General features: G+C 38.5%; 1 protein-coding gene across 2 annotated transcripts in view; it reads left to right on the top strand.

Annotated features, from left to right (window-relative positions):
* The window catches only part of CDC42 (cell division cycle 42), a 40,390-nt gene extending 17,208 nt beyond the window's left edge, over positions 1-23,182 (top strand). Inside the window, exons 2-6 of one of the 2 annotated variants that reach the window (XM_079776885.1) lie at positions 4,450-4,604; positions 7,103-7,175; positions 12,569-12,678; positions 12,800-12,997; positions 17,517-23,182. In XM_079776885.1, coding sequence (XP_079633011.1) covers positions 4,500-4,604; positions 7,103-7,175; positions 12,569-12,678; positions 12,800-12,997; positions 17,517-17,606 — 576 coding nt within the window. In that variant the 5' untranslated portion in view covers positions 4,450-4,499 and the 3' untranslated portion in view covers positions 17,607-23,182. The other variant, XM_079776886.1, reaches the window with a different exon arrangement.
* Positions 23,183-23,862: the final 680 nt, after the last annotated feature.

Here is a 23,862-nt window from a genome sequence, read left to right as displayed (position 1 = left end):
ATCATATTTAAGCTTCTATCATATTTAAGCTTCTTTTGGTTCTTTTTTTAGGGAAATAACTTTTAGCAGTATCTGTATTGCTTTGACTTTTGAATGAGTGCCAAAGTTGTAAGATTATTTTCTGTTTATTGAGGACTCTGGAAACAAATTATAAAGTGTAAAAAGGACTGCCCTTGGCTGCCTCCTGCATGCCTACCAGGGATTGAGCCTGTTAACCCAGGCATGTGCCCCAGCCTGGAATCGAACTGGCAACCTTTCGGTGCCAACCAACTGAGCTACACAGGCCAGGGCTTGGCATTGTTTCAACAGGAAGTTAACACAGGATATGCAAACATGTCTGGCCTAGTTTTCTCCATGTTGTGAAGCTGGCATTGTTATATATTGCAAAACCAAAGTTTCTTCTCTGGTCACCTGCTTCCTTCCCATCTGATGATATTTTAATACATTAAATTATTATTTAAAAATATATTTATATTGATTTTTATTGATTTCATAGAGGAAGGGAGAGGGGAGAGAAATAGAAACATCAATAATGAGAGAGAATCATTGATCGGCTGCCTCCTGCACACTCCCACTGGGGACCCAGCCCGAAACCCACCGTGACCTGGTTCATAGGTGGATGCTCAAACCACTGAGCCACACCAGCCAGGCTGTACATGAAATTATTAACACTATATAGCAAATGTTGTGCAGATAGTTAATTAAATTGGAATTTGATGCTGAAATGACCACTTCTATAATGATAGCTCTATATTTGACTACATTTTTAGTAAGTACAAAGAATACTGTAATTATTTTGGAAATAAAATTTATGTGCTCCTTTCTTAGTGGGTTAGAATTGTTGATGTTTTAAACTATATTAACTTAAAAGTGCCTTTAATCATTCAAATTAATAGCTAACATTTACTCAACATTTACTGTATGCCATACACTGTTTCAAATTCTTTACATGTATTATCTTAATAAACTTATCCTATGAGGAAGGTATTACTATTTTCATTTTTTAGATGAGGGAATACTGAGCCATAGAGAAGTTAAATAGCTTGCCTGAGGTCACATAGCTTGCATGGTTGAACCAGTCTGACTCCTGAACCAATGCTCTTAACAGGAGATCCACAACCAATTTCCAACAGATTGCTGGGCTGTTAAGTTCAGGAATCCTAAGAAATGGAAGATTTGTGGGTATATAGAAAGGGGAACAGCAAACACAAACTCAGTTACTAATTCTTCTGTCCCCTTTCCCCAATAAAATTCAGTAATTGTCTGCAGGGTGAAGAAACAGGAATTGAACTTCTGTTTCTTGCTTCCTCTTCTGCCTTCCTCTTTCCAATGCCAGCAACTGTCATGGGTATATGCTTGCCACTACATTTGCAGTGATCGTGTTTGTTTTTATTAGTGTCAGTTCTCAGGCGAGGTAGTATAGTGTTTTAGAGCAGGGGCTTGCTTGACAGTCAAGACTGCTTGGGTTTAAATTTCAGCTCTGCTATTTACTGGCTCATTGATCTTTGCCTAATTACTTCACTGAGACTTGGTTTTCTTATCTGTAAAATGGGGATAATGTACTCACTTCATAGGGTTGTTGGGAGGATGAAATGTATGAATATGTGTAATATGTTTAGGACAGTATGTGGCATATAGGAAATGTTTGCTATTGTCTCTGTTATTATTTGAAAACACTTTTTAGGTTGAAACACCTCTGAAGTATATTATGTCATGATCTTTAAATATTCACCATGAATTTTTCATTACTGAATATGTAAAATGCCTGGGTGATACAGTAATTCATTTTGATAATTTGAATTCTACTTTAAGAAACTATTTCTAGGTGACCTAAAATGCCAGTAATGTTTATCTTAGTTTATACTCTTGTGTTATTGGTATTCTTTATCTTGCTATCACATAGAAAAGTGGTTCTCAAACTTCATTGTGCATTAGAATTATATAGGAAGTGTTGTTCTGATTTATGAGATTTGGGGTAAGGCCCAGGAATCTGAATTGTTAATAAACCCAGTCCAAGGTAATTCTGACTGTGGTGGTCTGAGGTGTGATAATTTTGAAATTACAGGTTTAGAGGCTAAATTCAAGCATAAAAGGTAGTAACTGTCAGATTTTTGTTCGTTTACATGTAAGCAGTGATGATTTGTAAACTAAAAAAGCACTTAATTTGGTGTTTAAAGATAGTGATAGGGTCTGTTCCCCTACCTAAATTATTTTGTTAATACCTATTAGATAACTTGCTTTTAGGGACTACTCTATAGATACAGAAATGACACAGGAGATACAGAAATAATACAGGAGTTTTTAGGTGAAGAAGAAATATTTGGGTGGATTTCATGTTTTTTTGTGTGTGTCATTAAAGTAGCAGCGAATATAGTCAGTTCATTTTAACCTCTGATTTTGTTGTGCCTGGTACGTGCAAAGCATGGAAACTTTGATTAGATAGTTCACCAAAGAGAGAAGGAAGTACAGTAGTACAGTGTAAGCTTTTTTTTAAAATCCTCACCGGAGGATATGTTTTTATTGATTTTTAGAGAGAGAGAGAGAGAGAGAGAGAGAGAGAGAGAGAGAGAGAGAAAGAAAGAAAGGAACAGAAAGAGAAATCGATGTGAGAGAGAAACACTGAATGGTTGCCTCCCATACTTGCCCTGACTGGGGATCGAGCCTGCAACCTTTTTGGTGTACAGGATGAAGCTCCAACCAACTGAGTCACCTGGCCAGGGCTACATTGTGAGTTTCAATGAATATATATAGTGAATATATATATATATATATATATATATATATATATATATATATATATATATATATTCTAATGTGATAGAATTGATTTATTTGACACACTAGGTAGAGGAATTCTTGCATATTGAGTATGAGCTACAAGCCAAATCTTTTTTTTTTTTTTTTTTTGGTTAATCCTCACCATAGGATATTTTCTCCATTGATTTTAGAGAGAGTGGGAAGAAGGGAAGGAGGGGTTGAGAGAGAGAGAGAAACATCAATGTGAGAGAGACACATCGATTTATTGCCTCCAGCATGCACCCCTACCGAGGCTGGGGATTAAACCTACAACCCAGTTATGTGCCCAAGATCCTTCAGTGTGTGGGCTGATGTTCAAACCACGGAGCCACAATGGGCAGGGCAAGGCCTTATTTATATTATTTAATCGTCATAACAACTGTGTGAGGTTTTGATATAATTAGTTCTGTTTTACAGATGAGAAAACTGAGGCAAAAAGAGATTAAGAGCCTGGCCAGTGTGGCTCAGTGGTTGAGCATGGACTCGTGGACCAAGAGGTCACCAGTTCAACTCCCGGTCAGGGCACATGCCCAGGTTTTGGGCTCAATCCTTAGTAGGGGGCAGCCGATTGATGATTCTCTCTTATTGATGTTTCTATCTCTCTCTCCCTCTCCCTTCCTCTCTGAAGTCAATAAAAATATATTTAAAAAATGTAGATTTTGGCCTCTTTATGCCACAGATATTGAATTAGTAACTACGCAACCCGATGCTAAAACAGCTGCTGAGAACAAGGGATTACCCTGATCTTTGTCTGGTTTGTCATGTTGCTCATCTCTTACAGGGGAATGGTGGTGTTTGCTCCTTGTTGGTTATAGTCCAAGTAACTGTAGCTCTAAGGTTGGATATATGGACCATTCTTTAAAGAAGTGGCCTTTATATTGCAGTGTAGTACACATACATGTATACACACACGGGTGTGTACATACAACTGAAGGAAAAGTTTCACAGAATATTTGGTATACTAAATGGGATTCATTCTGAAATACAAATGGCCTCTTCTCTTTCACTATAGTAAGACATATGCTGCTTTTTACACAAATTTGAACTTTTAAGAACACCATTTAAGTAGAAATAACCAGGCATTAGCAACGTGACTCTTATTTATTACTAGAGGCCTGTTGCATGAAGCGATTCATGCAATAGGCATTCCTTCCCTTGGCTTCCAGCACCGGTTTTCCTCTGGCACCCGGGACCCAGGCCTTCGCTCCAGCCAGAGTCTGCCTTCTTCGTCTTTGCTGCAGGCTCTGGCCAGAGTCTGCTGTCTTCGTCTTCGCTGTGGCCGGAGTGCTGCTCCTGTAGATCCCTTCGCCCCCCCCCCCCCCCGCCCTCCCTCTCATAGCAGGCGTCCTGCCCCACCTGGCCACTCTGCGCCTCCAGCAGCTGGGTGGCTGCCATCTTTGTCCTTCTAATTTGCATATTCCCTCCTGATTGGCTGGTGGACGTAGCAGTGATGGTCAATTTGCATGTTTCTCTTTTATTAGTGTAGATTGTGACTTTGAGCAAGTCACTATTTCTCCTTAGGTTCTTTCAGTGATAGTAGTTGGGGTACTAGTTTTGTTTTTGCTCTAAATGAATGAACCTGTTGCTAGGTGAAGAAAACAATACATATATAAGTACAAATAAATAAAACAAATATCCTTAATCTTTTTGTAGGTCATCATTGGATTTGAAATATTTAAAGTGGATATAAAACTGTTTCAGCAATGCAGACAATTAAGTGCGTTGTTGTGGGCGATGGTGCTGTTGGTAAAACATGTCTTCTGATATCCTACACAACAAACAAATTTCCATCTGAGTATGTACCGACTGTAAGTATAAAGGCTTTCATCTGTTAGTGAAACATATAATTTGATATCCTTTTGAACATTCTTTCTCTGAGTGTACTGAAATATTTCTGTTGTCTGCCTTTGTTTCCTGTTTTTAAAGATCTTGACTTCTCATGGGTAAATTATATACACTTTAAAATTAAACAGCTGAAAAATCAGTGGAAAGTCAGAAGGGGTGACACAAGGGTTTGCAAGAAGTGCTGGGAGGCAAAACTCCAGTAGACAAGATTCTAAAGAGTGGTGTTCTCAGTTTGGAGAAGTATGCCCTACATCTTGGAATGAGGTGACTTTTTTATTTTTGATATCTTGGCCAATGATTAATCAGTGCTTGGAGGTCTTCTGGAATGCTTTTGGGGTCTTATAACTTCAGAGAAAGTAGTATGTCTACACTTATTCTTCTGAGGGAGTAGAAGAGAATCTTATGGAGCTCTGGTCTTAGCACTAATGGAGCTCCAAACTGGTTTTTAGGGGTGGAGAAGACCTCTGCTTTTGTTATGAGAATACCAACAGAAGCCTTTGGGGGTCCTCTCCCACAAATCTTTTTATTAGCTTCTTGGAAGAATAGAGGGAAAATGGGAATTACAAAGATAATAGAGAGAGAGAGAAAGAGAGACAGAGAGACAGAGAGACAGGGAGACAGGGAGACAGAGTTATTTAGGGTAACACTTGTAAAAGAATGTGTTTGGGGATTCAGTGTTTGTCCCAAGTTGTTGGACCAACCCAGTGGTAGAATTATGTTAAACATAGATGACCAGTCAGTGGTGTGAGGGGAGTAGGGTTGGCCAGGCTTGGCAACATCCACCTGTGTTAAGTGAGCTGTTTTAGGGATTATGAAGCTCCTATGTGGATTAATATTGTTTGTAAGTAAAAAGGAAGAAAATATGAGTACTTTAGGTTAATCTTCAGAGACATGAGCATTGTTAAGAGGGTGAATTGTTAAAATGTTGGTAATTATGTTTACTTGGAATTGACAATCTATAATACCCCAAGGCAGATAAAGTGAATGAGGTAGACCAAAATTAGGTTTCTTGGAGGGGGAGAATTTAAGTGTATAATTAAATAAAAAATCATTTTTTTTTTTTTTTGTGTTGGCCCATTTGGGGACATTGTAAGTGAAATAAATTCTGAGATTGAAGGGGACTTTTAGAGATAACATGGATCTTGTTTCATAGTGAGGGCAACTGTCAGAATTTTTGTGTTTCAGTCTCCATTAACATTATTTTCTTGTAAACATTTCTGATACTTTTATGACTGTTTAAGGTGGGCTTGTGGGTGCTTTATGTGTTTGTATGTGGATCTCTGGAAAAGGGTTAGGTATGACTTAAGAAAATAACCAATATGGTTTGAGAGCTTAACCACATTAGTTACATTTCCTTGTTCTTGTTATTAAGAACTGACTTTTCCTTTAACTACCACCTCCCCCATGCCCTTGCTTCCACTCTTGTTTACATTTATTTTATTTATTTAAATATTTTTATTGATTTCAGAGAGGAAGGGAGAGGGAGAGAGAAATAGAAACATTAATGATGAGAGAGAATCACTGATCAGCTGCCTCCTGCACGTCCCCTTCATTGGGGATCCTATCCACTGAGCCAAACCGGCTAGGGCTAAACAAGCTCCTTACCTGTTAAAACATGAATCAGAAAATTAGTGTTAGGTACCTAAAAGGTGTCTTGAAATGTAACATCCTCCTACTAGTTGGAAAGCATTGCTTTTTAATTGTAAATTAATTCAAAGATATCCATGAATTAGTGTTGGGTCTTTATCCACTTAGCACCATTATCTCCCATTTTTACAAATAACTTAGTACAACCATATTAATATATATTGAGTTTGTCATGGGTTTTACAGTCTATTTACCAAAAAAGCATCTAGATCAAAGAAGGTATCTTGGGTCATGTGGTTTGTACCCAGTAACATAAATTTTATTCATGAATTCCCAACAAATAATCTTCCAGCCTTTAGTTGGACAACTTAACTTGATTATCTTGAGGGAACCTTTATTTCTTTCTAACGGGCCTGTTGGCAACAAGGCTCTTCTTATCTTGAACCTTGAAGGGAAAAAGATTATCATGGACCTAGGAGATTTTAATTCTAGATTAAAAGGAAATGGTCTATGAAGAAATCATTTCTCAGAAGTCAGATTGAACATTGAGGTAAACTCTAAACTATTGTCTCAAAATTTTTCAAACTTGACCATGGTCATTTTGTATAGCTAGGGACTCTGCTACTGTGACATCTCTAACCCTTTTGTCCAGGCTGCTGGGGTAGAGCAGACATTCCAGAACACCCCCTGTAATTTTTCCCAATAACCATTTAGCTCATGCAAAGGGCTTGGTTGACAACGTTGGTTATATATAAAGAAGATGGGCTAAGAGAGGAATAAGTCTTAGGAAGGAAACATTGCCTTAGTTTAAGAGTTGTCCTATCTCATTTTGACCACCGCCTTGCACACTAACAGTGTATTCTTATGTTTTTAGGTTTTTGACAACTATGCAGTCACAGTTATGATTGGTGGAGAGCCATATACTCTTGGACTTTTTGATACTGCAGGTGAAAACTTGATATATTTTCTAATGTTTTGGTCTGTAACTATGACAGTTGCCGGTTGTCTTTTTTTGGACATTTTTGGGAAACTAGCATATGAGCAAACCACTTGCCATCTGTATAATAATAAAATTGTAATATGCTAATTAGACTGGGCATCCTTCCAAATGACCTTCCGGGTGAAGCGGGGCTGTGAGGGCTGAGCTCCTTGCATGAATTTCATGCATCGGGCCTCTAGTTTTTTTAATAGTTAGCAGGGTTGAATATCATGATGGTTTTTGCTTGACCAAGAGGCAATCCCAGACCTTGAATGGCAAATAGGAGTTTGGAGGATCCTGGGTGGATGGTGTGGGAAGAGATGAAGTAGGGTGAGAGCAAAGTACTAGTACATGGACAAGCTGAATTATCACTCCCTGAAATTTGTACAGTTAGCTTCATACATATAGCTTGTTATTTTATACTACATTTGAAAATATTTTGAGGGTTATCCAATGTCTAGCTTATAGTATTGATATTTGTGGTCAACTTTTCAAATTAAAGGAACAGATTTTTTTCTTTCTTAACTATAACCAATTCTTCAGTGTTATTTTTTTATTTTAATAGTGGCTGCACATTTTGATGTCTGACTTCTCACAATTTTCAGTTAAGTTAGCCAAAGGGAAATTTCAGTGTTATCCTTTTAGTATGTAGGAATTCTAAATCTTTCACTTTTTATGACTTCTAGCTGACATAATGCTTTTATGGAGTATATTATACTGCCCAATGCGAGGTACTGTCTAGATTCAATTGGGAAGGTGAAATGGAGAAACAATAGTAAGCAGTTAAGTTTAGAGATCAGTACCTTTTTTTTTTTTTTAATATATTTTATTGATTTTTTACAGAGAGGAAGGGAGAGAGAGGGATAGAGAGTTAGAAACATCGATTAGCTGCCTCCTGCACACCCCCGACTGGGGATGTGCCTGCAACCAAGGTACATGCTCTTGACCGGAACCGAACCTCGGACCCTTCAGTCCTCAGGCCGACGCTCTATCCACTGAGCCAAACTGGTTAGGGCAAGAGATCAGTAGCTTTTAATAGTGTCTTAGACCTTTTAACATTTTTGTGAATTAAAAATTATGAGAGTAATGGTATATTAGAGGAAACTTGGGGAAAATAGAGAAAAATAAAATAATGACCCATATCTCATGATATGTAAGGGATTTTGTTTTATGTGTGCCCCTGGAAGCAATCTATATATGCAAAAAAAAAAAAAGATATTTTAAAATTTTATATTTTTATAAGCCTTAAAATTTTATTCATTATTTATTTTTTTAGCTATATTGAAGTATAATACAATAGAATTAACTCATTTTAAGTATTCAGTTTGATAATTTTGCTGATTATATAGTTGTGTAACCTCTACCATAATCAAGATATATCACCTTAAAAATTTCCTTGTGCCCCTTCCCTGGAAATTACAGATCCGCTTTCTGTCACTGTAGGTTTGCTTTGCTAAAGTTTCATATGAATGGAATCATACAATATGCAGTCTTTTCTGTTTGATTTCTTTCACTTAGCATAATGTTTTTGAGTTTTATCTGTGTTGTATATCAGTAGCTTATTTTTATTGGTGAGTAGTATTTCATTCTATGAATATAAGCAAAGTTTATCATTTATGAGTTGATTGATATTTGGGTTCCACTTTTAAGCTATTATGAATAATGGTGCTATGAACATTTGTATGGACATATTTTATATCTCTTCAGTAAATAGCTTGGAGTGGGTAAGCCTTTAGTCCTTTGATTAATATTGGCTGTTTAACTTAGGTTGACAAGACTTTAATTCTAATCAGCCTCATTTTAAACGGCAGTTATAAATTGAATGTATTCAGTTTTCTATTTTGAATAATTTAGAGTGCTTGACTTGACAAGTGAAACATTCCCAACTTTTTACATACAGAACTTTAATAAACCTGGTAACTTGTGATTTCCTGTACTAATTTATCTTAAACTGTTTTCTTTATAGCTTTCATAACATTCTTAACATTTTCAACAAAGAAATTTGAAGTTTAAGATCAGTTACTCAATTGCACATTTTAAGCTGGGATCAGAATCATGTTCTTTAGTATGGCATGTTATTTTAAATGTTACAGACATGAGTGTTAACTATAAATAAGGATAGGTTATTCCTAAATGTAACTGAAAATTAACAATAACAGTATTTGATTTATTTTACCTCTGTATTAGATTCTGAATCTTTCTGGGAGTAAAAAGGCATGCATTAATAAATAATTTTACCATCCCAGGCAAAGTAGGGGCAGGGGGCTTCTATCTCAGCTGGTTGAGGTCACTGTAAGTCAGAGGTCTTTTTTGAGAAGCTCTGGAGGCCTGAGGCTGAGGTGTCCAGGGTGAGTTTCCTATCTTTGACACACTTGAGGAGACTCCATTTCCTTCTTCAGAGGCCTTAATCTCAGAGTCCCTTTTCCTTGTTCAAGTCATGACATTAACTCGGTTTTCTTCTAAAGCTTTCATCCCCATTGAGATGGTGGCTGATGTTAACTGTTTGGTTGCATTTAATCTGTTGACTGTGTCATTTTGTTCTGAATTCTTTTTATAGCCTTCCTACCTCATGTTTGGCTGCAACTATTATGGTTATAGTTAAATAATATTATTAAGCCCAGAGATAGGCTTCTCCCTCTTTTAAGGCCTTATTTCTATTTCTGCTTTTGGTCCCAACAGTAAATTCTTGCTAGTGAGTTCCCTAGTTATTGTGTTTTTTGTTTCTGCAAATGCTTTACTATTGTGTATATGTTTTTATATTTAGCTTTGTTAATTTAACATGTTTACTTAACATAGACTCTTTCCCATGCTGTAGAATCATTACCCCAAAGCCAATAGCTTTGTATGTCAAAATTTAAATGCTACTCTTTTTTAAAAATATTTTTTATTGATTTCAGAGAGAGGAAGGGAGATAGAAACATCAATAATGAGAAGAAATCATTGATTGGCTGCCTCCTGCACACCCCACACTGGGGATCAAGCCTGCAACCTGGGCATGTGCCCTGACTGGGAATCTAACTGTGACCTCCTGGTTCCTGGGTCGACACTCGACCACTGAGCCACACCAGCTGGGCTAATTATCATGTTTTGATAGCTATTCTAAATTCTTATATTCTCTCTCATTGGTGGGCAAAAAAAAAAAATTATTGGCATACAAAATATTTAACTTGTCTTTCCTGCCCTTTAAAATTTTTTTATTAAGTGTATAGAGTTCAGTGTCATTAAATACCTCTTTTTTTTTTTTAAATAATGTTGCTATTAACATAGCGGTGCATATATTCTTTCTTTCTTTCTTTTTTTTTTTTAAATATATTTCACTGAGTTTTTACAGAGAGGAAGAGAGAGGGATAGAGAGTCAGAAACATCGATGAGAGAGAAACATCGATCAGCTGCCTCCTGCACACCCCCCACCGGGGACGCGCCTTCAACCAAGGCACATGCCCTTGACCGGAATCGAACCCGGGACCCTTGAGTCCGCAGGCCGACGCTCTATCCACTGAGCCAAACCGGTTTTGGCTAAATACCTCTTTTTAATACATAGGATTGCTGTAGCTCAGTTTTGAAATTAGAGTGTTAAATCCTTCCCCTATAACTCCTCCCTTCTCACAGTTTGGAAGTGTGTGTGGCTATTTAAAAAATCATTTTATCTGAAAATAATTGCAAGCCTACAGAATAGTCGCAAGAATAGTTCCAGGAGCTTCCATAGACCCTTTAATCAGATTTTCCAATTGTTAACATTTTGCCCTATTTACTTTACTATTCTTTTTTAAAAAAATATTTTTTGTTGATTTCAGAGAGGAAGGCGGGGGTGGGGGGGGGAGAGAGAGAGGGAGGGAGAAACATCAATGATAAGATAGAATCATTGATCGGCTGCCTCCTGCACACCCCCTACTAGAGATGGAGCCTGAAATCCGGGCATGTGCTCTGACTGGGAATTGAACTGTGACCTCCTGGTTCATAGGTCAACATTCAACCATTGAGCCATGCCAGCTGGCTGGGCTCTTTTATGACATTTTTAAAATGACGTTATTTTAATATAGGTCCATCCTCTCTTCCTCCTCCCCTTATAAAATGTTCCTCATTTTGAGGAAACACAGACCAAACTATGCTATTTGTTTGGAATATCACATTAGTGATGTCTTTTTTAAGATATAAATCTGGAGGCGCATGATCTTCATCTGTCACTCACTGCTGTTGATATTCATGTACCACTCACTGGTGATGGTTATTTTCTTCACTCAGTCAAGATGATGTCTGATTTCTTTACAATTAGTTTACATTCCCCCCCTCTGTGGCTCTTTTAGACCATGCAGATATTATTCTTTTCACCAGAATTTCTCCCCATGGATTTAGCATCCATAGAGTATTGTCGAGTTATTTTTTTTTCTAGGCATTCTCAGTTTCAGATACTGGTTTTATTTGCACATGTTAACTAATGTGACCCTGCTTTGGTAGTCATGAATGGGCAATGGATATTGTAAGTTGGGTTTCACTGAGATTTTTGTTTCCTTAGATCAGTGGTCAGCAAACTGCGGCTCGCGAGCCACATGCGGCTCGCGAGCCGTGGTTTGCCACTCTGTTGACTAATGAGTTTGCCGACCACTGGGATAGGGGTTTAATCACAAGGAACAATAACAGCCTGTAATTATTGGAATCGAGAGTCTAGGCCAGTGGTCGGCAAACTCATTAGTCAACAGAGTGGCAAACCTCGGCTCGTGAGCCGCAGTTTGCCGACCACTGCCTTAGATGGTTTCAGTGTAATCATTTCTTAACCAGATCTGAGTAGGAGTAATTTTTAACCATTTCTGTAGCAACAGTTTAATGTGTTTAGTACACTGTTGTTGGATTGCTAATGGACACAAAGATTGAAAACCTCAAACTGGTAATAATGCAAATAATATTCTAATGGCTTGAAATATTAAGTAGAATTAGCACAGTGAGAATTTTCTCAAATATCTATATATATAAAAGCCTAAGTGACCATCCGACCGTCCAATTGGTAGCTATGATGCGCAATGACCACCAGGGGGCAGATGCCCTCTGAGCCACTGCGCTGCCCCAGGTGCGGCTGGCCAGGGAGGGACTGTGGAGGGGGCGGGGAGTTGGCTCCAGGGCATGTCTGACCCATCTTACCCAGTCCTGCCCCGCTGGCCACATTCTAATTAATTTCCTTTCAATGTGCACGAATCCATGCACCGGGCACTAGTATTATATAAAGCCATACATTTTATTAGGTATGTTGCTTTCTCGTTAACAATCATTGTACTGTTAGCTGCATACTTAATTTGTTGACTGGTAATTTTAATACTATGAGGATACCAACATTGAGTTGATGATTTCTCCAATTTTTTTCCTTCCTAGGGCAAGAGGATTATGACAGATTACGACCGCTGAGTTATCCACAAACAGATGTATTTCTAGTCTGTTTTTCAGTGGTCTCTCCATCCTCATTTGAAAATGTGAAAGAAAAGGTGAGTTGGTCAGGTATTCTTGTCCTGAAAAATGTTGTCACAGAACTTGTATTGACTTGAAAATAGATCTAGAGACTTGTGGGTTAATGAAGGTGTAATTTTTAAAATACCTTTCCTCTAGTGGGTGCCTGAGATAACTCATCACTGTCCAAAGACTCCTTTCTTGCTTGTTGGGACCCAAATTGATCTCAGAGATGACCCCTCTACGATTGAGAAACTTGCCAAGAACAAACAGAAACCTATCACTCCAGAGACTGCTGAAAAGCTGGCCCGTGATCTGAAGGCTGTCAAGTATGTGGAGTGTTCTGCACTCACACAGGTGAGGACTGTGCGGAACCTGATTTTTATTTGCAGCTGAGGTTCCTTCGAGCATTAGGATTCAGGGGCTGTTTCTAACAGTGGTCAAGAAAACTGCCTAGGAAGACTATCTATGATCAGCTTCATAGTGTATATATCTTTTTCTGGATGTCTGTATTTATGGAGAAATTATTAGTCTCAAGTAAAGCTCTTGTGTTGGTGAGCTTCCATGTTGTGCTGAGGCATTTGTAGTGGTCAGGGATTGTGTTAAAAAAAAAATTACAGGAAAGGTCCAGGTAAGCAGAAATTTACAATCCCCTCCCCCCCCCCCCCCCAAACACACACCTTAAATTTTTATCTAAATAGTACTGACCTTTTCTTGTCTATTCTATTCTGACAGTTGATGCTGTACTGTTTCTGGGATAGGGAATTAGTCATAATAGAGACTTCCACGTCAGAGAAAGTTGCCATGGCTGTTTCTTAAGCATGCTTATACGTATAGTGTCTCTACAGTTTTGGGAGGCATTCCTTCTTTATGTGGCCCTCTTTCCTCTGTCTCTTTCTGAATGATTTAATTGGAACGCTTCTCATAGCTTGGTGGGAAATGTCAGATTCTGAGGACAGGGAACAGCGCTAGAGTATGTAGGCTGAGAGTTGTAACTGACCTGTGGTTTCATTTTCTTGACTTGCATGGTTATTGCAACTGATTCTCCATCTGGGGGCAAAGGAAAGAATTATGGAACTAATTCTCACAGAACTCTTTTATTTTACTAGTTACTGGTGGCTTTGACTTTTGAACAATGAACAAAAACATACCCAAGTAAATTAGGGCAGGTTTGAAGGGAAGAGATTATTTTAGTTACATTAATCTTGATTATATGTATAGTAAGATAAATGGCATATATAGTTGCATATTGTGCATATATTAGGTATTTAGTATGTGGGGCCTAGACATAATTCAGTAATCTTCAGTTTAGCACTAGGTTGGATAAAGATAAAATTTTCATGTTTATCTGGATATTACACAGGATAATTTTAAGGCCTAATATTCTCCCAAACCCAGTTCTCTTTGGCAATTTAGTTGTATTGTAAAAGCAGATATTTAAAACTAAATAAGATTTTACATCTTATCACACACAGCACTTACTGAGATTTTTAAAAAATGCCTGTGTTTTGATACCATACTCAGAAAAGTGTTTGTGTGTTTGTTGGGGAAGGATATGTGTGGAACGTGTGTGGCAGATTATAATTAATTATGTGCATCTTTTGCATACCCCTTTTCTCTAAATATGGGTTGTTTTGGGGAGGGAAATGGAGGCAAGTAGGCTAAGTGGACCCAATTTTAGGTCACTGGTGAAGCTTATTTTAGAGAATTGGATGCTTCTATATATGACTTTTTTTTTTTTTTTTTTACAGGTTTATATAGTAAGTCATTTTGCAGAGAATAACAATTTGAAAAGGTCTTAGCAACTGTGTTTTTCTTACCAGATTTTTATGTTGGAGAAGTCAAAAGAGAAGATAGAAAATAGGGTCCGTGGTTATGTTTGGGAGCTAGAACTTTTAGGACTACAAATTGTTTGTTGATTTCTCTAAAAGTAAACTATATAATCAGATAGTTTGTGGGTAAAAGTGAAGATTAGTTTTGTTTTGTATGGAATTAGTTGATCTTTGCCAATAAACAAGAAAAGATTTCCTTCTTATTAAGGAATGCTCTAGTTTCTAATTGCTGTTCTCCACTTTTTTTCCTTATAGAATGTATTTCACTTTTCATTCTCCTTTCTTCCTTTCATATTTGTCTACTAAAACTTTCTCCTAGATGTGTAGAAAGAATTTCAGAGGATCTTTAATTTTTGTTTAGCTTTTCTACTTTGTAAAAGATATGGAAAGAAGAAAACTTTTTAACCGCTTTGCTTCTTTTTAAGTACTTATTGTTATTTCTGATTTATTTTGTACCTAATAGAATGCGTAAGTGCCAGTCCTCTGGGATGCATTGGTGGGGCTATGGTGGGAATAGGGTAGGGGTGGGAATATCTGGGGTAGTCTGGGGCTGGTACTTGTTATTGGAACTGTATTCTGGAACTTTCGCAAATTTTTTATTTGGGATTAAACTGACATAGAGAACATGTGAAACTTCTTTGGGTGGTAAACCTGTGGCTTCAGATTTAGGTGAGTTTAAGTGAGTCTGTAGACCTGGGCCCAAGGTACCAGTACTACTGAATCACTGTCACGTTGGATTTCTGCCTGAGGTGTAAGTGTATTTATGCATCTTAATCCCTGTAGATCTGAGAATATTCTTTGTTTTCACTCCATGCTTTTATGCTCTGATACCCATGCAGACACCTTAAAGCATTGGACTGCTTGCTAAAACTCATTCTAGGACCCCATTCTTTGTTTTTCTATAACTTGGGTGGTGGTTACTTGCTCTGATAACATTACTGAATAACTGAAGTGTTTGCTGTTTCTAGAGTCTGTTCTTTAAACTTTTCCCAGTTGGTACTGTTGAACAATTAACACTCTTTCTAAATGTCTGAACCTTTTTGTTCTGGGAAACTGGTTGACTTTGAGATCCTGATTAATTCCATCCAGCTATGTCATTGAATCTAGAAACATGTAGCATGCCTGTTAGTCTGCTATTTGTGTACTTCAGTTATTCAGGGGCTGAATTCACAGAATTCTGAAATTTAATAGATTTCAAAACGTGTGTGCCATTCTTATCATTAGAAATACTGGGGAATTTATAAGGCTTACTTACACAATGTATCTCTTGTGTTTGCATATCTATTTTCCTCTCCTGGCATTATTTTCATTAAAATGTAATATTAGATTTCAAAGTGTGATTGTTTTAGAAGTCAACATATGGCATTTTCATAAAAATTGCTTTCTTGTTCAGTTAAGTTTTTTGAAGTAAGAAGTTTCTGTTCAGTTAACATACTTTCCCAGTAATGGGCTTAAGTCTTACAATCTGGCATTTATTTTTCTTAAGGCACATTGCTTCTGTGAATCCAGCCCATTTAATCCAGACTGCTATTGTATCTGCTAGTCTTTCTAACCTCTAACCTGGCTGCTATTCTCTCTCCTCCCCTCTGTCTTGTAGAGAGGTCTGAAGAATGTGTTTGATGAGGCTATCCTAGCTGCCCTCGAGCCTCCGGAAACTCAACCCAAAAGGAAGTGCTGTATATTCTAAACTGTTTCTCCTTCCCCTCTTTGCTGCTGCTTCCTGTCCCACTACTGTAGAAAGATCATTTAAAAACAAAGGAATAAAACCATCCTGTTTGAAAGCCTCTGTGTCTTTTTACTCACCACCTTAGAGCAACCTCTGTATTAGTTTTTGACCAAGAATGCAATATCTTACAGAATATTTTGTGTGATCAGTAGTCAAGTTGCTGCTTGAGTTGCCTGATGCTCAGAGCTTTTTGGTTTGGATTACTATTGCAAAAGGGAACTTGGTCTAGCATTAAGAATGTCCTCTTGGAGAAAATAAGAGTTTAACACTTCTAGATCTTAGTTCTAGATGGAGAAAATAACACAAACATCATTTTATTCTTATGATCAATTGTTAATTGTAATTGCATGACAAACTTTATGGAAAAAGGGTGACTTGCTAGTAGAGTGTAATGGGGAAGGGACGATTTTTTTCTGGTTTTCCTTTGTGCAGTGAAACTTTGTGTTGCTATTGCTTTGGCTGTCTGTGCTGTAGTGGAGTATTTGTCAGTCTGGGTGGGAAAGATATTGATGTATCTGCTACTGCTTTATGAGATTATTTGTTACATTATCTTTTAAGAATAGCATCCATTTTAACAGTTGACTTAAGGTTTGTTTATGTTGAGATGTAAAGCTGCCACCTTTATATTTTCTTCTGATTTCATCCTTGTGAGGGAAATATACAATTGTGGTTACCTTCAAATTTTGAAATTAAAAATATACAATTGTTTGTATAAATGCCTGATGAAGCTTTATTCCTGTTGCACTGACTGGCTCTAGTTTTATATATGTATCAGGTACCCACATTTTTGCTTCCTTGAATCCCCTTGGCTCTGTGTAATTGGTGGGATAAAGGGAGTTCAGAGTGAATATCTTTGCAGCCACTGTAATCGCTCTCTCCATCTTTGCCTGTGCCTTCATGTAACAAGGATGCCACTGCCTGGTGCCCATCCTCCCATATCCAGCTGTTTCATTTGAATGCAGAGCTGCTTCACTTGTTTTTATGTAAAATGTTTCAGCAGCACATTACAAAACGCATATTGAATGAGCAAATGACACATGTGCTTGTTTGCTTCTTGTGACATACATTGGTCTGCAAAACGCTTTCTCAAAGGACCACTGTCTCACTCATGAATATCTGCTCCTCTGAATTGCTGGATCCTTCCAGGGCCCTGCCTGGACAAAACTTGGTGAAGTGAGATGATTGTGTGGAGGTTCAGGATTGTTTTTAATGTTTTGTTCTTTGCCAACTTTTGGGATTTGAATGTTTTTAATTTGAACTTCCACTTTCTTATACTGAAAATCAGACTGCCCATTTTTTTTCTTTCTACCCCTTTCAGAAAGGCCTAAAGAATGTATTTGACGAAGCAATATTGGCTGCCCTGGAGCCTCCAGAACCGAAGAAGAGCCGCAGGTGTGTGCTGCTATGAACATCTCTCCAGAGCCCTTTCTGCACAGCTGGTTTCGGCATCATACTAAAAGCAATGTTTAAATCAAACTAAAGATTAAAAATTAAAATTCGTTTTTGCAATAATGACAAATGCCCTGCACCTACCCATATGCACTCGTGTGAAACAAGGCCCATAGATATGGTCCCTTTCCCCCTCTCAATACTAGTTAATTTTGAGTAATTGTGTATTGTCAGAAAAGTGATCAATACTAGTTTTTGTTTTGTTTTTTGTTTTGTTTAAAAGCAAGGCATGCTTGTGATGACTCTGTAACAGACTAATTCGGGTTGTTGAAGCTGCTCCCGGGTTCCACTCTGGAGAGTGATCTGAGACATCTAGTATTTTTTTTTTTTTTTTTTTTTTGTGGTGGGAGGGGAGGGGTGTGTATGTGGAGTTTGTTTTTATTTAGTCATTTTTTAAAAATTTGTTAACCATTGGACAGCCCTTTAGGTGAGGAGGATGGAGTGATTCCACATTCCACTTCCTAGATCTAGTTTAGAAAACATGTTCCCCATCGGTGCTCTTAGGAAGGAGTATAGTAAATGCCTCATTTAATAACATACTCCTTTTTGAAAGTTGCCTTTTCTCTCCACCCTTGAGTAGGTTCAGTATTTGATGAAACTCATGAAAGTGGGTGGAACCTGTCTTGCCCCTCCTCTTTTCTAGGATGCACTATATATGTGACTGACTTTCAAGGAAATTTGTTAGCCGTTTGCTGATTTTTTTTTTAAGTTAATGTCTAACTTCTTTCACTGATAAATGAAGAAAAGTATTGCACCTTTTGAAATATACCAAATGGATTAAGTACATAATTTAAAAAAAAACATTTTTTCCTTGTCAGTCATTGTCTTATATGCTTAGCATAGATGTGCAGCTTAATAGTGTATGATATGGTTCCTAGAACACAGCTGAAGACCTGGTATCTATGAGGGGTGCTAGAAGACAGATGTCTGTGGAATGATTCACATCCTCTTCAAGTTATGAGGATGGAGACCTGCTTCATTAAGAAGCTAGGGGTGGGGTGGGGGTGGGGAGAACATTTAACAACATGGGGACCAGTCAGGGGAATCCCCTTATTTCTGTTTTGCATGAGGAACCCTAGAGCAGCCAGTTGAGGCTCTCTAGTTTAATAAAAATCATGGAGAGAGTCTTATGAAGACTCTTCCTAAGTGTTAATAGGGATTTTATCAGCTTATTTTGGTTGCAGTTTCCAACATTTTAAAAAATGTTTAGGTAATATTCTCCACCTTCCCCAAATCCTAATTCTTGTAGTTTCATTAGTGTTGAACCAATGCTTTCTCATGTCTCAATTCTTTGTATATGCATTCTTTTCAGATGTATTAAACAAACAAAAAAACCCTTCACAAGCCAGCCTGGGGGTTGTTCTTTTTCCTCCGCCTCTTTTTTAGATATGTAGCAGTGGGAACTTAACTTGACTCTTATTAATATCAATTTCTAACAAATTTTGGGATAAGATTTTAAAAGCTTTATTTCATTTTTGGCATTCAGTTTGAGATAATGCTTTTTACTCCATGTACTCAGGTCTGTGCCTTCTCCCCTAAGTTTGGCATGTAGCCTACAAACTCCTATTCAATACCAAGTAGGTTCTTAACAGGTCTTTGTGAGGTGTGTTTAGGAAGCTCACCGCTCATGTTGTTGGAAGGAAGCACACCTCTAATCCATGGGTTAGTTGGGAAGTGGCCAGTTCCTCCAAGTTTTCTGTATCTGTGGTTTTTAAACTTTGCTGCTTACTGTAGTGCAGCTTGAGCAATGGGGTATTTAAAAGCTTTCCAGGTATTTCCAAAATGGCAGCCAAGTTTGAGAACTGCTGCTGGGTGGTTAACCCAAACTGCTTCTCTCAGATTCTAGATTCTGTGCTGTGAATCTGAATATGGGACACATTTTCTTTAGGTGGCCAGAATGATTCATTTACCTTCAGAGTATAATACTGATCTGTCTGAGCATTTTAAAAACTAAGAACTGTTAATCCAGTTAATAAGGTTGAAATAGTATAGATTGTTTTGTTAGTTTTTTACAGGGAGTCATGTTTGGCTTGATTCCATACTGTACTAGAACCAAGCTGGGTTGGTTAGGAAGGGGTTAGGAAGAGGCAGATCTAATCTTTACTATTTTACCAATGTGTCTTATTACTTATTCTTGTTGATTGTACTAGAAGAGGTACCTGGATTGAGACTCTGTGGAGCAGGTACTATGTATCCCTAGTTTTTAGTACAGTGGCATATAGGTCCATTCTGATTATTGCTATATCCCTGGCCTAGAGCAGTGCTTGACACATGAGATGGCTCTAAAAATAATCATTGGATGGGTACATGATACCAAGAATGAATAAATGAAATAAGGCAGGTCACATGATTGTGTCGAATTATGCACACATCAGAAAAACAATAGTGACAGGAGATTGATGCTAACATTGTTTTCTAATTTTTTAGTTTCACTTTCATATATTAGAAGAATATGGGTGGCAAATAGATGAAGCTAACATTATTTTCTACTTAAATATTGTTTTCTATTTGACTTAAGAAATGTGTCTGTAATCTTGGCTTAGTGAGTGATACTGCCCAGGTTGGAAAAGGGTTATTTTAAACAGTCCTTAGTAGACTTAGCATGTGACAAAATTTACATTATTTAGGCTAATACATCACTGGTTTTCTAAAATAATCAATGTTTTACTGAAGGTCTTAGTAATAGGTTCTGTAGTTTGTTACAGTTGCATTCTTAGAGCTGGGTTTTATGCCAGTAGGGAAGTATATTCTAACGGGAAGAAAGGGTTGTGGCATGAAAGGAATAATTGCAGTATTTCCTTATTCTAAGATGTATTTTTCCTCACATTTTCATATTATAATCAGAGCACCGCTTAAAACTTCTGTGTACATTTAATGTAGAGTACATTTTTTTTTCGAAGAGCTGTCATTAAATCAGTAGTGTCTTATAATTTTTATCTTCATAAATGGATAAAGGTATATTTCTTTTTCCTCATTGTTAGGTTTGGACTATTTTCTCCCATTTTGCTATTGTTGGTTACTTGGTTGCTGAGTGCCAAGAAACTCTGGTATATAAGGTCAATGCTTCTTGAGAAGGATTGGAACTTAGTCCCCGCTGGGTACAGCTAACATACGTTGGAAATTTAACAGTGTGGGAGAGAGGCAACATTTCACCAGGAAGTAGAACTCTAGTACTTTCAGGGAGGGCTGAGCTCTTCAGTGGTTAGGGTATCACTGATTGATATGTGAGGGAAGTAGCTTTAAATCACTGTTCTAGTTTAGCTCTCCTTGTTTTCTGTAGGCCTTGCCCCAAGTCCTCTTAACTCAGAGCATGGTGATTTAACTACTTAGAACAACAGAAGGCCTCACCTTACTATTTGCTTTCCAGGGCTATTTAAATACTTTTAAGTTTATATATTACTTTGAGTTTTTTCCAAAGTGCCCTTACGTTTTAAAAAAGAAAGTTACTTTTATTAGCTATTGCTACAATAATATTGCATTATAAGCCATCCTAACAGTGGCTTACTACAATAAACACTTATGTGTTTTTTTTAAATTAATTAATTAATTTTTTAAAAATGTAATCTCCCTGAAGGCAGGGGCTGGGTCTTTCTTTTCTTTTTTTTTTTAAAATATATTTTATTGATTTTTTACAGAGAGGAAGAGAGAGGGATAGAGAGTTAGAAACATCGATCAGCTGCCTCTTGCACATCCCCTACTGGGGATGTGCCCGCAACCAAGGTACATGCCCTTGACCAGAATCGAACCTGGGACCTTTCAGTCCGCAGGCTGACGCTCTATCCACTGAGCCAAACCGGTTTCGGCAACACTTATGTTTTTTATGCATGGGTCAGTTGGGTTTTGCCTCCAGGCTTCAGATTGGGCTTAGGTTGGCTTCATGTTTTTTATTCTGGAGCCTGGCTCCAGAAAACAGGCAACCTGAGAGTTGACTTCTTTCTCATGGTGAGCCTGGTGAGCCAAAGGGGTGTGAAGTCAAGCACATTTAAAATTTCTCATGTTTCATTACCCAGAAGATTCCATATACCCAACCCCAAAGTTTGTGCCACTTATTCATTCAAAATTCATATTTAGTAAATTCAAAAATAGAGTTTTTTAAAAAGCATTTACTAAGACTCTAAGAATATAACTAAAAATGTGGGCTCCTGACCTGTAGTTGGATTTTTTTATAAAAAAAAAATGCTTTTATTGATTTCAGAGAGAGGAAGGAGAGAGGGATAGAAACATTAATGATGAGAGAGAATCACCAATCAGCTGCCACCTCCATGCCCCCTCCCTCCCCCCCAGAATTGAACCTGCAACCCGGGCATGTGCCCTGATTGGGAACCGAACTGTGACCTCCTGGTTCATAGGTTGATGCTCAACCACTGAGCCATACTGGCCAGGTTGGAATTTTCTTTTCCTTAAATTTTAATATCTACTTCCTCCTGATAGCCATGTGGTCTCATCCCACTTTTATTTAGTGGTTCTCAAGAGAGTAAAAATCAGAAAAGAACAAAAAGTAAAACTTTTATGTGTGTGCTTGCACATGCCATACATTTATTGGTCAGAGCACTTGTTCCATACTGGGCACTGGAGACCTGGGGAAGGACAGCCCTAACTCAGCGTATCCTTTGGGAGGTAACTTTCACTCTCCTGGTCTCTATCTGTAAAATAATTATGTATTTTATCATTGTTGAGGTCTCAGATGCAAGTCAGGTGCCTGGTTCAATTAATGGGAAGCTTAAAAAATTCCCCTTAGAGTGGGACCTGCTAGTTCTTAAAAGCACCTCAGGTAGGATTTAAAAGATATTTTTATTGATTTCAGAGAGGAAGGGAGAGGGAGAGAGACATAGAAACATAGGTTGATGCTCAACCACTGAGCCATGCCAGACGGGCTCCCCAAGTAGTATTTAGATGAGCTATGCTTGGCGATTAGTGTACACCTCAGTGCTTTGTAACTTTGGCTGTGTGAATATCACCTTTGGAGCTCATTTTAAAGAGAGGTAAATACTGCCTGGGGCCATTTCAATCAATCCCTGGAGATAGAGCCTGGTTTTTCAAATTATTTTTTTTGAGTGGCATCACTTCTTTAAAGCTCACCAGATTATTTTAATACTAGTGGCCTGGTGCACGAAATTCGTGCATTGGGGGGAGGGGGTGTCCCTTAGCCCGGCCTGCACCCTCTCCAATCTGGGACCCCTCAGGAGATGTCCGACTGCCGGTTTAGGCCCGATCCTCACTGCTAACCTGCCTGCCTGCCTGATCGCCCCTAACCACTCTGCCTGCCGGCCTGATCGCCCCCAACTGCCCCCCCTGCCGGCCTGCTCATCTCCAACTGCTCCCCCCTGCTGGCCTGATTGCCCCCAACTGTCCCCCACTGCCGGCCTGATCACCCCCAACTGCCCTCTCCTCCTGGACTGATTGCCCCTAACCACCTCTGCCTCGGCCCTGCCACCATGGCTTTGTCTGGAAGGATGTCTGGAAGGTCTCCTGGTCTAATTAGCACATTATCCTTTTATTAGTATAGATAGAGGCCTGGTGCATGGGTGGGGGCTGGCTGGTCTGCCCTGAAGGGGGTCCCGGATCAGGGTGGGGGTTCCCTTGGGGGGGTGGGGCCAGCCTGGGCAAGGGGCCTGGGGTGGTTTGCAGGCTGGCCATGCCCCCATCGGGGTGGGGGTCCCTGCTGGGGGTGGGGTGGGCCTGGGCAAGGGGCTGATGGCCGTTTGGGGGTGGTTTGCAGGCCGGCCAAGCCCCTGGCTTTGTCCGGAAGGACATCCGGAAGGTCTCCAGAAGGTCTCCTGGTCTAATTAGCATATTACTCTTTTATTAGTATAGATGCCAACCAGGTTTGAGAATCATGACATTAGATGATCTCTTAAGGTTTCATTTACACCTGACATGAGTTTTAGAGTAAGTTCAAGCTACATGTCTTTACAGCTTTATTTGTTCTTTTCGGAAGGAAGTTTTCCAAACTTGTGGTCCCAAACTAGCACTTAGTTCTTGACTCCTTATTTAGAAAGAAGTTTACAAAGTTCATATCATAATAATCTTACTGGTAGACTGGCACAGAGATATTTTGAGCAGATTCCTAAGTAATTAAATTAAGAGGGTAAGTATTTGAGTTGTAGAGATCAACTAAGGTTTTCTAAGTCAAAGCTGGAATGTAGAGGAAGGTTGTATGTTCCTGATAACTTCAAGACAAGTGTGCTCTACAAGTTTCACTGGATGGAGGTGGA

The sequence above is a fragment of the Cnephaeus nilssonii genome, assembly GCF_951640355.1.
Source record: "Cnephaeus nilssonii genome assembly, chromosome: 7".
NCBI lineage: Eukaryota > Metazoa > Chordata > Mammalia > Chiroptera > Vespertilionidae > Cnephaeus > Cnephaeus nilssonii.
This window is presented reverse-complemented; position numbering and strand designations above follow the sequence as displayed.